Here is a 15587-nt window from a genome sequence, read left to right on the forward strand (position 1 = left end):
GGCTCTTCCACTTGTGACCCACAGAGCTGATCACAGCTGCAGGAGAAAGGCCCCCTGCCTCCCAGGGGCAAAGAAGGAAAGCAATCATACCACTTATCGCCCCAGTTTGAAAAGTAATTGCAAACACATGTGAAAAGGGCAGGGCAATCTTTTCTGCCAATTATGTGCCCTGCTATTAGGCGATTAGAAGCTGGTAAAGTCGTGGTGTGAGGGATTAGCGGCACAATTCCCTCTCTGTCCCCTCTGCATTTCTGCCTCTCCCAAGAGTGCAATCTTCCCTCCCCAGGCGCTGGTCTCAGCTTGATCAGGTGCCCCTCTCCCCCAGTTATTCCCTAAGCATACTTGTCCTTGTCTAGAAAAGGAAAAAGCCTACAAGAAACCTTACAAAACTGTAGTTGAAAAGCAAGGCTAAGTCTGCCTGACTTCAAGATTGCAAACTTGTATTTGCAACAGTATTCGTGAAGACTGTTTGGTTCTGGGCTTTTCCAAAGCTCCTTATCAAACAGATTGTGCTGGTCCTTGTTGCACTCTCATGCACATGGTGCCTTTATTATTTTATTTGGCTCTTGTGCCTGTGCACATCTGCCCATTTCTTTGAGCATTTCATTCACTAATCCATCTGTCCCTTCATTCTTCAAGCCAGTTTCTAATTAAATACCTATTTTCTGCCTGGCACAGAACTGCTCTTTAAAATTAAGGTCTAGTGGTTAAGAGCTTGGGGTTCAGACAGCCCTGCATTCAAACGTCAGCTCAGCTCCTTTGGTTATTTCTACAGTAAGATTATTTTTTCATCTGAAAAATGGAGATGATGTCAGAATAGGATTTTCTGTCACTCTAACTCTCTTCATTCACCCTCATTCTCAGTCCTGTAGAGAAGGGATTTTTAGTCTAGCGTCCCATTCAGTTAAGGCATGGCAAGGGTCAACAGTTGCCAGAGGACAGCATTGGTTTGCAGGTGTCCCACTCTGGACATGAAGATTGCAGGGCAGGGCAGCTCTGCAGGACATGCAGTGTGAGGAGGATGGGACTCATGGGCCTCGAATAGCTGAATGAAGCTGAAAACCTGGGAGGAAGAAACGGGGGAAGGCAAAGGAAGAAGGGAGCAGACACAAAAGAAGGGGGCTTCCAAGCATGCATTGAAGAGTCTAGACCAGCTAAGCTCTCCTGAACCGAGGCTACTGCATATCTTGTTTGGCTAAGGGAATGACTTCAGGAACCAAACTGGTTGGGTCCAGGTCCTGGCTCCGCCCCTTGTTCACTGTGGCACTCTGGGACCCTGTACAAGGCATCTAACCTCATTGTCTCATCTGTAACAAGATCCTTAAACAGGACTTAACCTCTGAGGGTGGCTGGAAGGGTTCAATGAGTGTATATGTGGACAATGCCTAGAATGATGGCTAACTCAGAGTAATCATGAAGTAAACGTTAGTAATTACGAAATTCTCAGTGTCTTCCATGCTCTCTCTCCCCTTTCCTGACTGTATTTCACCAGATCACTTGCTACCATTTAATCTTATCTTACATTTTTAATGTTGTTTATTCCCTCCCCCAACCCATGACTACTCAAGTTCCTTAAGTCTGGGATTTTCATCTGTTTTGTTCACTATTGTATTTAGCATTATTTTCTGGAACAGTGCTTGACACAGGAAACAGGCACAATCAATGCTTCTTAACGATTGAGTGACTGAAGGAATAAATGAAAAAAATGAATGAGTTACTATCCTATGAACTCTGTGTTCTTGATTAGCACTATGTGATAATGCACTGCCCACCCAAACTTGCAGATATTGTGAGCATAGTGATGGTATTTTATCATAATAATAGTGATATCCACTTTCTGAGGATTAAAGAGCCTAGCAGCTGTAAGATACCCAGGGTAAGTGCCCAATTATGTTACCTGTTAGTTACATTATTGCTTTCTATGGCATATCCCATCCTTTAAGCTTGCATTATTCCTTTTCTAGTAAGTGACAGAGTGGAACTTAAACCTAGACTGTCTGATTCCAAAGGCTGAACTTATTGCAGAAAAGGAAACCAAGGCTTTGAGAATATTGATCTGTTCTCCACTATGGCACAAATAGGCCATGGAAACTCACATAGGACCCAGGTGCTTGGACTACCAGATCAGTGCTTTCTCCCCATTCAACCCAGGGCAGGTTTGCCTATCATTGGTCACCAGTAAAAGGCAGTACTCATATTTTATGTATTGCTGATTAGAATTCGATGAGAAAAACATAAGTGTAAAGTACTTGGAAAAATGCTTGTTACTTAATAAACCATAGCCCTCATGGTTATTTACCATGTGTGCATGTATCAATGCATAGATGTTAATTTGAAGTCCTATGTGTGCTTGGTACTGGGCTCACAGAGGAGGTATATGAGAATAAGACTTGGTTCCTCACCTTAAGCCAATGATGCCAAGGGACTCCAATAAATGAATATTGATATGTTTTAAGTGAAATCAACCCAGCCTGGGATATATCAGGGGAGACTTCCTGGAGGAAGTGGCGTTTGAAGTAGTTGGTCCCTAATACTGAACTATGGCCCACCAAGTTGACTTTGGCCTGCACAAGAGAAATCCTAGAAAGCATCATGTGTAAAGATCCTGTGCAATGAATTAGATGTTAATTTGAAGTCCTATTTGAGGTGGATGAAATAATAGAATGTTCTATATGGCTGGTACTTAAGCCTTGTTGGGGAAGATAAAGCAGAAAAACTGTGTAGAATCTTTATGTATGGCACTGAATACCAAGTTAGGGATTTGGACTTTTAACTTCAAGGCAATGGGAGACATTGATGTTTTTATGTATATACCAAGAACAGATAAAGGAACAAAGTTGCTTTTATTTATTATTGAGTAAAATAATACCTAGACCATAATAGGTACTTGATACTTATTGCTTGAATTAAAAATTGCTCTGGCAACAATATAGAAATTGGGCTGGCAATCTAGAGATTGATGCATAGATATTAATTTGAAGTCATATGTGTGCTTGGCTTGATTACAGAAAAATGCTTCTTTTTATTATATCTTTCTGCTTGGTATCAAAACAATTGCTGAATGAATGAATGAATGAATGAATGAATAGTTGTCCTGTTCTACTTTCTATGTTAAGAGAGGAGTGATTTATAGACATGGAAGGCACTTTAGCTGAAAGCAATAAAGTAGGTGAGTCCTAAAATAAATAACTATTTACCTCCCCCAACCCCAAAGAATAATAACTGGGCCATGAGCTTCTTCTGGGAAAATGCCGAGACCTGTCTCTTCACCCATCAGGTTCCATGACAAATAACGAGAATTTTTTGTCTTCTTTCTTGACATTCTGTGGTCTTCAGAATCTTGTGGGGAGAAAAAGTAAATCAATAGATTCATTACATGAACAGGAACCTGGCACTTTGAAAAGGCTTTAGATGAATTCCAGACCTGTTAATTAAGAGAAAATGGTGTTGAAAATACTCTACCATGTCTTTTTTAGGTGTGCCCCAGCTCACCTCAGTTTCCCCTGATTCACCTTGGGAAAACTGGTTCCTCAATTCACCTCTGTCATTCTCCACACCCCATTTGAACTTGATCTTGGCAAAGAGAATGGAGTGTAGTCTACTTAGCTCACCAACAGAGTCCCTGTACCCTTAATCTTATGTTTTATGCAACTTAAGGCTTGAAGTGTGCACATACTTTGTCTTGGCCATATTTTTGTATAGTGGTTCCCTGGCAGATTCCTGCAGTCATTAGCCATCAACCACTACTTGGTATTCCTGAGGAGATGAAAGCATCTAGAGAACCACCCATCCATATATTCTCCTTGGCTATAAGATCATCTGTTTGTTCATTTATTAAAATAAAAAAAGGCTATCAAGTGCCTGTCATGGACCAGACATGCTTCTAGGTCCTGGAGTGCAATGATCAATAAATAGACATATAATTGCCATCATGAAACTCATATTCTAGGAAGGAAAACCAATACAGAGAGAAGCAAACAATAAACAAAATAGTGACAAATGATAGAAAATACAATGGAGGAAACAAATAAGGAAACAAGCGAATGAAGGACGTGCTAGTGAGAGATGGCTCCTTCTCTAAAGGAGTGGCATATAAACAGTTGTTGGGAGTCTGAGAATGACCTGGAAGTGGAGGAAAGAGCATTTCCTATAGAGTGCCTAGAATGTGCAAAGGCGCTGGAGTAGGGAAGAGCTTGGCATGTCTGATGATTGAGAGTAGAACAGGGCACAATGAGCAGAGGGGAGAGTGGAAATGGAATGGATTTGGAGAGGGAGGCAGGAGACAGCTCTTTAAGGCTTCCTGGACTGTGGTGAGTTTTCCTTTTCTCTCATGTGCTAAGGAAGTTTTTTGATTCAATGCATATTTGCTTTTGATTTTTATACAATAGAAATAGGAGCAGTATAGACAATTAACCTTTGCATGTGGAGTATTGCCACTGGGTGGGGACACATATGACAACAGTTTGAAAATCACTGCTCTAGGAGATGCTGATACTAGAGGTGTATTATTTGGTAGTTTGTTTTGCTACAGTATAAATATGACAAAAAGACCTATAGGGCTAGGCAGGACCTCTCCTATGCATCTGCACTCTTTTATTGATGCACCCTGCTCACATCTACCAAATGTCTACTCAGTGCCAGGCAATGTGGGGGCAAGGAGTATCCAAGGGAGAGAAAGACAGACATCCTCCCTGACCTCATGGAAATTGCACACCAGCCATTTTAACTCCATAAAAAGCTCAGCTTAAGGAATAAAAGAGTCTTGGATTTGCCTTTTCTGGTGCTCATTTGGTTAAATCCAGACAGCTGTCACACATTGAGAATCATTAAAATGTAGTTTTCTGTGCTTAACTTGCTTCACAGATTAACTTTCCCCAACTCATTATGGTGGACCTGACCTTGGTCTATTCATAAAAGACCACAGAAATCATTAACTGGGTGGGTTGCTTTTTATAGGAGCAGCACAATTTTATCTACTAGAGGTATTGGCAGATTTGGATTACATTGTAAGTAAATTTATCCACTACAAACATACATGGATCTGCCTTGCATTGTAAATAAATTTCCCAAGTAATTGCTAAGTGATGGTCTCACAATTATGCTGGCACGCGAAAAGCAACCAGAGACAGATTCAGTAACTTTGCAGTAAATAGTCACAAAGGAGCCTAAGGATTTTCTAGGAGACAGCCATACTGGATTAGGTGGGTGGAAGGAGGGAACTATTTGGTGAATTTTTATTTCCAACAAGTTCAGAGGTGATGCAGATGTGGTCTAGGGGTCATACTATGAGAAACTGATGCTGAGAAATAACCCCAGTAACTAATTTTGGGTAAGGGAGACACCTAGAGGGGGCTCTCAATGGCTTCCAGTTTATAGGATAAAATTGGTGTCTGAATGCCCAAATTTGCTACTTAAGGAAGGACTGAAACCTTTAAAGACAATTGGGCAAGTTGAATTTAGGTCGCCTAAAAGTCACTCCAGGTTTTATTTACATGCTAGTGTGGAAGTCACGATTGTATTAAACATATTCACAGAGGATCCTATATTAGTGCAGTATCTCAAAAGTCAAAGGAGTACTTTCTGTCTTAGACTTAGATGTCTGGACTTTTTATAAATTAAGGAAATTCAGAAGGATGTCACATCCCAAGGGTCTTTCAACGAAGATCTCCAAGCACCTACATTCTCACACTAGCCTCTGTGGAGTGTTCCTTACTATATCCAATCCTGGTTGAAACTATTGTAAGAAGGCCTTGCCTTGTCATAGGCTGACCTAGATGACTACATGTGAGTGCAGAGTGTCAAGGTTACAGAATGCTTTCCAGGTGGGAGGACTGAACTGTCACCATCAGGATATATTTCTGGTAGGGCAGTACATGTGTGTGTGTGGGGGGTTCATATCAGCATCATGCATTGTTCAGTACAGAAGCCATTTATCTTTACAACAAAAATCCTTTGAGCACCTCCTGTATGCCAGACACTGTTCTAGAAGCTAAGCACACAGCAGCAAAAAAGACAGATGTAGGAGATATAGACAACAAACCAAAAATGTAATTATTGGTTAGCTATTGATACATAACAAACCGCCCCCCAAATTTAGAGCAATCATTTATTTTTAGATCACATACCTGTGAGTCAGCTGATCTGGATGGTTTGCTATGTATCAAAGCTCTGTTGGCTTTGCTCAAGTTTCTCTGGGTCCATGGAGGTGCTTGTCTATCCTCCTACGAGCAGTGAGCTAGTCCATGAATGTTCCTTTGAGGCACTGATAGAGAACCTAGTGAGAGGGAGCTGAAATGCACAGGGCCTCTTGGAGCCTTGGCTTTTAACTGGCACCCCATCACTTTTGCTTCATTCCATTGGCCACACCAAGTTCGTATGGCAAACCCAAAGTCAAGGGGTAAAAGATGTAGATGCAGGTTGGAGTGAAGAATTGAGACAATAATGAAAGTAACCACTTATGATATAAGGCCAAATAACAGAAGGGGCAATGAAGAAACATAAAGCAGGTTCATGGCTCAAGCAGATCAAGGATGCGACTTTTGGTAGCCAGGTATTATGCAATGGTGTATGGTCATAACCTTGGGTGTTTTTAGCAGGATAAAAGCATTGAGGGGGTGTAGCTTCAGCATTATGTTACATTATAATGCTAGATGGGATGGACTTCCCTCCCTGCTCTCCAAGTATCAAGTGCCCCTGCATACCTGATAACTATTGAGTCTCATAAGGACATCTATCCAGTTTATCACTATTCTATTCAAATGTCTGATCACAGCAGCAAATTTAAAGGGTACCACAATTTGAATAAATTATCTCTGCTGGATGATATCCCAGTTGCTCCTCTCCACACACGCACATTCATGTGCCTGTATAGATGACACACAAGCACTGCACACACCCACACAGCCACCTCCACACACTCAGAAATCATGTCTCCATCCACATCAGTCAATGAGAGGAAAGTCTCAATCCCTGGAACCTCAGGAAACAGCTGCAGACTATTGGGTGATGGTTCCACCATCTCCAAAGCCAGGCTGATGTGCTTGAAAAAGGAATGTGAACCTGGAATGTGTCTGGACACAGACATGGCTTCTGGGGAACCCATAGCTGCAAAAGCTGATGGGGCTCTTGGAGGGCTGTAGTGGGGGAGGTAGAGCAGGGGTAGTTGGGAGGTGGATTTTAGCTTCAGTATTTAGTTGCCACCATCAGTCAATCAGCCAAAAACCCCTCATTAGGAAGCTGAAGGGAGAACAAGGCAAAACAAACAAACAAATGGATTTCTTCTTCATAAATCTGTTATCACTGTAATAAAATTACTTTTCTCCTATTTTTGTTAAACAAAAAACATGATATTTTTGGTAAAATGTACATTCTGTGAGAGTAGAGTGGTGTAAGGGATAGAGGGGAAAAGTAACATCATTTTTTTTTACAACAATCCTTGGATTGTTGCTATGTTATTATTTCTATTGTATGGATGAAGAAACTGAGGTTGGAGAGTAAAAGCTACTTGCCCAATACAAGCGAAATCCAGAGATCCCAATCCAGGTGTCATTTTTTGGACAAATTTCTTTCCAACTTCCTAGCCTCTATGGTTTCTAGAAATGAGCCTCAAGGCCTAAGAAGACTCTGAAAGTTACATTTGTAACTTATTACAACTCCCAACACCTCCCCTACTGAAGTAGGAAGGGATGGGGACTGCCCTTTGGGCACATCCACCTGGAATCAGGTGAGGTTGGCTGGAGCCACTCTGCCTGCCAGTAGAATAGCTCAGGACAAAAGCCCAGAACCTTGGGGAATGCCTGCAAGTACCTGGATGGAGACAGACTCAGCAGAATTTGGGCCAGGCAAATCTGTAGCTATCTTTACTGGTGCCCTCAGATGCACAAGTTCATCTGCAGCCTAGGAAACACTGCCTCCAGTTACGTGTTGTGGGTCAGCACCTTAATTCAATACATTGATGAAGCTGAAACAACCTCACCCAACATTATTATCCTCCTTTAGGGAGCAGCTGGCGCCCTGGGAACACAAAGGTTCTTCAGAAATGGCTCTATTAGGGTCATCTTTGAAGGACCACTCTAACCTCAGAGCTCCCCTGGGATTGGCCGAGTCCTCTACTGCAAGGACAGCTGTGTTCACCTTCTACGTCTGCCAATTTGTTTCCCTCCCTCTTGCAGCTGTTGCTCCTGAGAACACTCCCCAATAAGCCACCTGCACAAAGCTCCATCTCAGCACCTATTCCAGGGAAACTAGCCTGTCTCACACTGGTGATTAAATACTTCAGCCTTGAAGTGATCCTTGTCGCTTTTCTTACAGTTTATTGGCTAGAACTAGTCACACTTCCTCATGCTAACCACAAGGGGGCGGCAAGTGCAACCCTTCCATGTGCCAGGAAGGGGGAAAACTGGACCTACTTGGTGAGCAGCAGTAAAAATGATGGAATAGGGAGACCATAGAAAGGTCCAGCAAAACCATAAAATCAATAATACTGCTTTGTACTTTGTACACGTGCGTCCTTGGAAACACCCTACCCTTAGTAGTGCTTCCTGACTGCGTGTCTGCTTGTGGAAATGTAGCTGGAACATCATCTTGCTGCCATCATTACCCCTTATCATGGTTTATCATCTGTCAAGCTGTCCTCTGCTCTCTATCTCTCTCTGTGTCTGCTGAATCTATGGGCTCGGCTCAGCTGGCCCCTGATTCTGCCCTGGAATGGAGAAAAATCAGGATATTTCACGATGCCTTGATTTGAATCAGGTCTGGCTCCAAAGAACCTTGTTGTATTCTTACTGGTGAGCAATGTGTGGATGGGTCTCCACACACATGGGTTCCAATCTGAGACAAGTACAGCATCTATCAAACACTGTGACTGCACTTCATAGAGGCTCAGGGGCAATGCTACCTTGAAAAGAGGACAGAGGAAAGCTGGAAGAACAGAAGTATTCACCTTTCCTGGGCTCTTTTGGGAGCTGTTTGGCCAACATTGCCATCTGTTGGGCCAGCACCAGCTAAATCAGCCCGGTGGTCAGATGGCATTGCATCTTCATTTAATGACCTTGGGACCACATGAGATGACCTTGTGATAGAACAGCTGACAATGAAATAATTTTTAAGGTGCATCAGTTTACATTTATTGAGAGTGCTTATTTTGTTATTTAATCCTCACCACATCCTTATGAGTGCAGTATAATGTATATATTTACTTAACCATTGGACAGAGGCAGAGATAGCATGAGTCACTTATTAGTCAGTGGTAGAGCTGCAGGTTAAGATTAGGCAATGTGACTCTAAAAATATTTGTTCCATCCCACCCTCACTACTTCTTGAATAAGTCTAGACATCTCTTTAACACATACTAATGATGGTCTCCATGTTCCAGGCCCTGTGCCAGATGCTAGGAATACAGCCCCATCTCCTGGATCATGGGTTAATGTCCTGCTAGATTAGATAACACATAATACACTTATTCCATTATTTTACATAAAGGGAAATTATGTCAGAAGATATTCACATGATAAAACTATGTAACTTATGTATTTCTCTTATTGCTTTAGCCACCAGGAAGCTCAGATCTAAATCAGAGCAAATTTATTAGAGTTTGGGTTTAGCATTTCAGTTTTCTGATTTCTTGCCTTCTGGCCCAGATTTTTTATATTGGTTGCATAAATTCTATTGCACAAATATCTTATATTATAGAACACTTTAAATCCTTTTTAGGGGGCTGCATGGACATGACAGCATATGGTCTTTATTGCATATTCTTAGATTCCTACTGGGCAAGACAAACCTAGATATCCCTCTTACCCTCATTTCCATAGGACTCCATTTATAAAATCCCCTGAGACATGGGTACTACTGTTCTGAGTTTTGGGGGAATAGCTAGGAGCTTCCAAAAGATCACATCCATATAGAAAATTTTAAAAAAAGTTTCCTCACATCGTCGTCCCAACTTTGGAAGCAGATGAATGTTTGTGGAGTAGGTGGCCAGTCAGATTCTCATCTGAGCAGTTAATAAAGTCTATTGCCCCTTGATGGATTTTTTTTCTGCAAGCTAGAATTGATCTGTCCTCTTTGTGATTTGTGTGATGGCAGGGAAACACCAAACACCATCATGACTTGGATCACATGGGAAAAAAAGAAAGAAAAAAAATCCATTGCCAAGTCTTTCCAGGCGTAGAAAGGGCTGGAACTGTTGGGATCATTTTATTTGATTTATTGGAAATAAAGTGGATCTTATTAACATTTTAATAAAGAGAATCTTTTTGCACTGGGCTGTAAGTGGCCGCCAGTCCCGGGTGCAATTCCATTCTCTGCATAAGTGGAATCTGCTGGCGATGCCCAGCGTGATTTGTGAGGCTGGGCCCCAACAGTCCAAAAAAGCAAATGGGCTGCCTCCTTTGAGGGGCTCGCTTTGCGCGAGGTGCTCTCCCGGTATCTGCCATGCAAAACGAGGGAGCTTTATGAAGGAATCCGTCTTGTAAAGCCATTGGTCCTGGTCATCAGCCTCTACCCAATGCTTTCGTGATGCTGCCGCTGATCTATTTGGGAAGTTGGCTGGCTGGCGAGGCAGAGCCTCTCCTCAAAGCCTGGCTCCCACGGAAAATATGCTCAGTGCAGCCTCGTGCATGAATGAAAACGCCGCCGGGCTCTTCTAGTCGGGCAAAATGCAGCCGAGAACTCCGCTCGTCTTGTGTATTCTCCTGTCCCAGGTAGGGAAGAGGGGCTGCGGAGGCGCGCCCTGCGCCGGGGTTCTGCATTCCGATCGCCTGATGCCCGCAGAGTGAGGGGGCTTCGGGGCGCTAGGGGACTCCTGGAGCCGTGGCAAAGACAGCCCTGGGCTTGGAAGGGAGGTCATTCTTCCCAGCCCCAGAGATCCTAAGGCTTCTCGGTTATCCACTCCGCCTTGCCTGTGTGTGTGTGTGTGTGTGTGTGTGTGTGTGTGTGTGTGTGTGTGTGTGTTTGTGCGCGCGCTCGCTCGCTTGAGGGGGAGAAGGAGAGATCTCCGGAGTCCTGAGTCCTTTATTTTGCAAGCAGGGGCGACATTCTCGCCTACATCAAGTGGGGTAACTTTGATTCGCCTTCTCCCAGAGGCTCGTGTATTGGAGAAAGACTCAGTTGGAAAAGACTCCAAGGAGTCGTTATTTTACCAAGCTGGGCGCGGAGCAGGGAAGCGCTGCTGGTGTCGGGACTGTGGGCTGCTCTGCGGCTGGAGAGGATGGCCTGGCTTTGCTGACTTCCTGGGGCGCCCGGGCCCCCTCACCCAGCCCAGAGGCTTGCGCTGGAAGGTGCCTCTGGCTAGCCTTGCGCTGCAGCGGCTGCTGCTGTCGCTCAAAGGCGCCAGTGGCAGTTGCTCCTGCTTGGGGGTCCTTTCCTTCCCCAACCTCAGGCCAGGAAAGACCGGAGCGCGTCCCCTGTCAGGGCACAGGCCCCAAACCCTCACACTACATCCCATTTGTCCAGCTAACTGAAGCTTCAGCCCTGAGGCTTGGCTGCCTCCTCTGCTGCTTTCCTGGGCGGGCAGGCAGGCGGGAGCGGAACACAGAAAAGTTCAAGCCTTGCCCACCGGAGCCGCAGCTGCCTGTTAACCCTCTGAAGGGAGCGCTGCTGTGTGAGGGAAGCGCCCTGAGATTCTTAAAAGGGGACAATGGAGACACAGTACTCCAGCAACTACCTATGTATCTGAGAGATCTCTGGAAGTTTGTGTGTAGGAAAGCAGTACTCGGAGGTGCTGGAGGCTAAGGGGCACGCCCAGCACTGCTCAGGGACCCAGTCCCCTAGGTCTCCCTGGCAGCCTAGGAGAGGAGGGAAGGAGACAGGGAGTGCCTTGGGGTGCTAGGAATGGGTGTTGAGTTTCTGGCCAGGACTCCTGGGTGCCAGGGGAAGAGGCATATGTATGAGTAGGTGAGAGGCAGAGTGAGCAGCTAGGGTCCCAGGCAGGGGCAGGTTAGGATGAGGAGATGCAGTGCAGCCTTCTAAGGGGAGACCACCGTTGGGTCAACATTAGGGTTAGACTTCGTAATCTGATCAATGTCCCATGGAGAGCACTCAGAGTGGGGGTGGCAGTGTGTGATAGTACTTGGAGGCAGAGTAAGGTGCCTGGCTGCTGAGTCCCCTTTCCCCACTCATACTCCCTTATTCAGTTGTACTCCTCTTCCACCAAGGTTTGCTGGCTGATTTTCTTAGGGTTCCTGTAGCCTTAAGTCCTCCACAAATCCCATGCCTGTCTATGAACCAGTTTTCCAGCCTTTCTGGACTAATTATTTCTGAGGCTGTGTGTAGGTATATGCAATCCCAATTTAGCAGGGTAGTGCAGAGAATGCTTCTGATTCAGGCAGATCTGTTCTGCCATATGCTAGTAGTACCACTCTGGGCAAGTTGCTTAACCTCTCTGGGCTTCCAGATTCTCCACCGTAAAATAATCTTATCACCTCCGTAGGCTTGCTAGGCAGATTGTATTGCATTGAACAGGATGTCCCAGGTAACGCAATTACCACGAGGCCTGGCTCACGGGGAGCTGTCGGTGTCTGGGAACACTTACCACTACCTTACCTAGTACTTCACAGTCTCTGTGGGCATGCTTTACCCTCAGTTTGGATTCCAGGGCTTGCCCAAAGTTATGCCTCCTTCTGAACAAGACAGACCACATAGCAATCCTTATGCACTGGGAGCTTCTCACATGATGCCTTTTGTGAAGCAACTGGTGTGTCTCCTCAGCCAAGGCCCAGCTAACACAGGTGGGTTATGAAGACTCTCAGCTCACTTGGTTCCTTTAAATGAATTAAATTGCCTGCCCTGAGAAGCATATTTCTCTTTTAGATTATTATGCACAATCAGAGCAAATGTCCACATTAGGTCAGTAATTGATATCCTGGTAGCAGTACCACCTTGCAGAGAAATCATGCTGGCACAATCCAGTTACCCAACAAGAGGCCTGAGTGCAGAGCTCTGTGTGCCATGGTGGGGAAAGTGGGGAAAGTCTTGGGGCCTTTGAGTCAACAAGAAAAGAACAAAACTTTCCTGAGGCAGAGAGAAAACAGAAGAAAGGGAAAAACAATGTAATAAAGCAAATTAGTCACTCAGCCCTCATGGTGTTCAGGCAAGCATGTGTGTGTTTTTCCACCTCAGTGGTAAGGTGCTAGGTCCAGCTTTGGAAGATATCAGTCTCTGTAAGTTCATGGGCTAGGTTGCTCTTTTAGGCATTTTGGGGTGCAGGGAGAGGAATTCTAACCAACAATGGCTCGGAACTGGCAAAGTTAAGGACAGTCAGCTCTCTTTTCCCCTGGGTGTTTTGAGAAAGATTGTCCCAGAAGTGGCCTCTGGAATTTGGCTATAATAAATAATGAAAAAAGAGCAGCATGAGCTAGAAATTCCACAGTAAATATGACTCCCCCTCCCATATTTGGGTATCACAACTAGCCAGAAGTTCTAACAATAAAGGAGTAATCGTCCAAGAATTAGGATTTTAGGGAGTGGTTCAGGTTTGGAGAGCAGTCATTTGGGAGTGACTACAAATGTTCCACAGAATTCTGCGGTGTTGATTTTAAAATGGGAAATCCTTCCTTGGAGTCAGAATCTTGATTTGCAGGATTTTAAGTGAGAATCAGTGTCTTTTAGCGCCCCTTCAACTTCCTATATTATATTTTAAGGAAAGTGTTTTTTTGCAGAACCATTATGATGAGGATAAAAGATTGAGGATTGCAGAGAGCACCCCTGCCCTGAGAAGGGTTCAGCATGTGACAGCCTAGGAGACTTCAAAAGCACTGGGGAAACAGAGATATTCCTGGTGAAAGGAATTAAAGTGGTAGAGTTAATGTGTCTGAACAATTTTTTTTAGCAAGTCCCCAAAGACATTTAATAAACTGCAAGGCTGAATATGTGATCTGGAATTTATGTAATGCCATGGTCTGTATTAAAAGCCTCAATAGTCATTTTAGCTAATCTCTCCCACTCTGTCTCCCTCCTTTTCTCCTTTTCTATTTTGAGCCCTCGGTTTTCCATTAAACAAAATCTATTTCTAGAATATTCTGTATGTGTTAAAACTGCCCAAGAAACCAATGTACCCAATAACTGCATTATCTATAAGTACCAGCATTAGATGTGTGCATGGAGTCTCAGTCTGAAGTTCACTGTTTAGGTAAAAGTTCAGCTAGACTCTTGAGGATATCCTTCTTTCTTTCCCTCCTTTCAAGCACACACACACACACACACACACACACACACAAAAAAACATCAAAACAAACAAAGAAAAAATAACAAAAAATAGTTCTTTGAGGAGTAATTTCTATTTAGTGGAAAGTAAGGAAAAGGAGGGGAAAAACACTATGGATTCAATTCATATATGGATGACATATCATCTAAATAGCCAACAATATATCCTAATTATCTTTCTCTCTGTGTGTGACTATGTGTGTGTGAGTGTCTATCTCTGTGTGTTTTTATCTTGTTTTAATATCTGTTTGAAAATTTCTCCAGAAGAGGGCTCCATCCACAGCATTACAAAATTCTGAATCTACAGCTCATATTATAAAGAACTTCAGTATAGCAGCTCCATTAAAACAAAACTACTGTCCTTTTCCCCAATTATTTGCTACAATGAGAAGTCCTGTCATTTTGCACTGAGTATCTTTCCTTATTTTTTTTCCTTCCTTTTTTCCCTATTGTAGTTGCTTCTGTTCTATTTTATTCTTCAACTATGTATCCCCTCGGAGTATTAGAGCAAGGAACATTTCAAAGACCTTTGTAGACAATGCAATATGAAATGCAAGGAAGTCCTGAAATTTCCTGGCATTTGACTACAGTTGGACCTAGCTTACTCTTCAGGCAGCCAAAAGGCAGGCACAGTTCTGCCTGTGAAAGGAGATAATCTGCCCCATTAGGTAACTACCCAGAAGAGTGAGTCATGAGCCAGATCCGCTCACCCTTCAACACCAGTTGAAAAAGAGAGGGAAATATCAGTCTGTCATCCAATTACAATAATCAGTTGGACAGAATCAAATCAAGTGACCAGTGGTTTTGGCAATGTTTCCACCTGGCTGTCTGCAAGGTGCCCACACGCCTGGGAGGATCTGACCCTCCTGACAGATGCTGCCAATACAATTCCTCACAGCTTGTCTCCTCTGCAGCCACCCGGGGGACCCCAGGCCTGGATCCCCCTACCTGAGCAGACTCTATAAAGGATGACTAGCGGGACTGTAGGATCCCCTGCACCATCACCATACACTAAGTATTGGCTTTATTTTAGGGTTAGGGTAGAAAACTACTTTCTCTGCTGGGAGAAGCAGCTAAGAGCAGGCTAGAGAAGAAAGAAATGATCTTTGAAACTTGAAATGCAGACTGAGCCAGGTTTCATGGAGGTGAATGGTCATCCTTTGGCTTAGCAGATTGAACCTTGCAATATCAGTTTTTTGTTGCTGAAGCCCATCCATCTCAATTCTGCCAATCTGGCTTTTGGGTAGAGGTCACAGAGTGACAGCCACAGTTCAAACATAGCTCACAGATGTATCTTCTTTGGCCCAAATGTTTTGTAAAGTGGGAAATTGTACATTAGAAACAAATCTAGGTTTCTTGCATTTCTTAAAATATTAGAAAGTCAG

The 15587-nt window shown here is 43.8% G+C and overlaps 1 protein-coding gene across 2 annotated transcripts in view; it reads left to right on the plus strand.

Moving 5' to 3' along the window:
• Positions 1-10534: 10534 nt before the first annotated feature.
• The window catches only part of CDH13 (cadherin 13), a gene marked incomplete at its 3' end in the record, with an annotated part of 1039464 nt that continues 1034411 nt past the window's right edge, over positions 10535-15587 (plus strand). For both annotated transcript variants that reach the window (XM_079760072.1, XM_079760071.1), the window contains exon 1: positions 10535-10703. In XM_079760072.1, the coding sequence (XP_079616198.1) occupies positions 10659-10703 (45 nt within the window). In that variant the 5' untranslated portion in view covers positions 10535-10658. The remainder of the gene's footprint in view (positions 10704-15587) is intronic.

This window comes from Cnephaeus nilssonii, assembly GCF_951640355.1.
Source record: "Cnephaeus nilssonii genome assembly, chromosome: 20".
Taxonomy (NCBI): Eukaryota; Metazoa; Chordata; class Mammalia; order Chiroptera; family Vespertilionidae; genus Cnephaeus; species Cnephaeus nilssonii.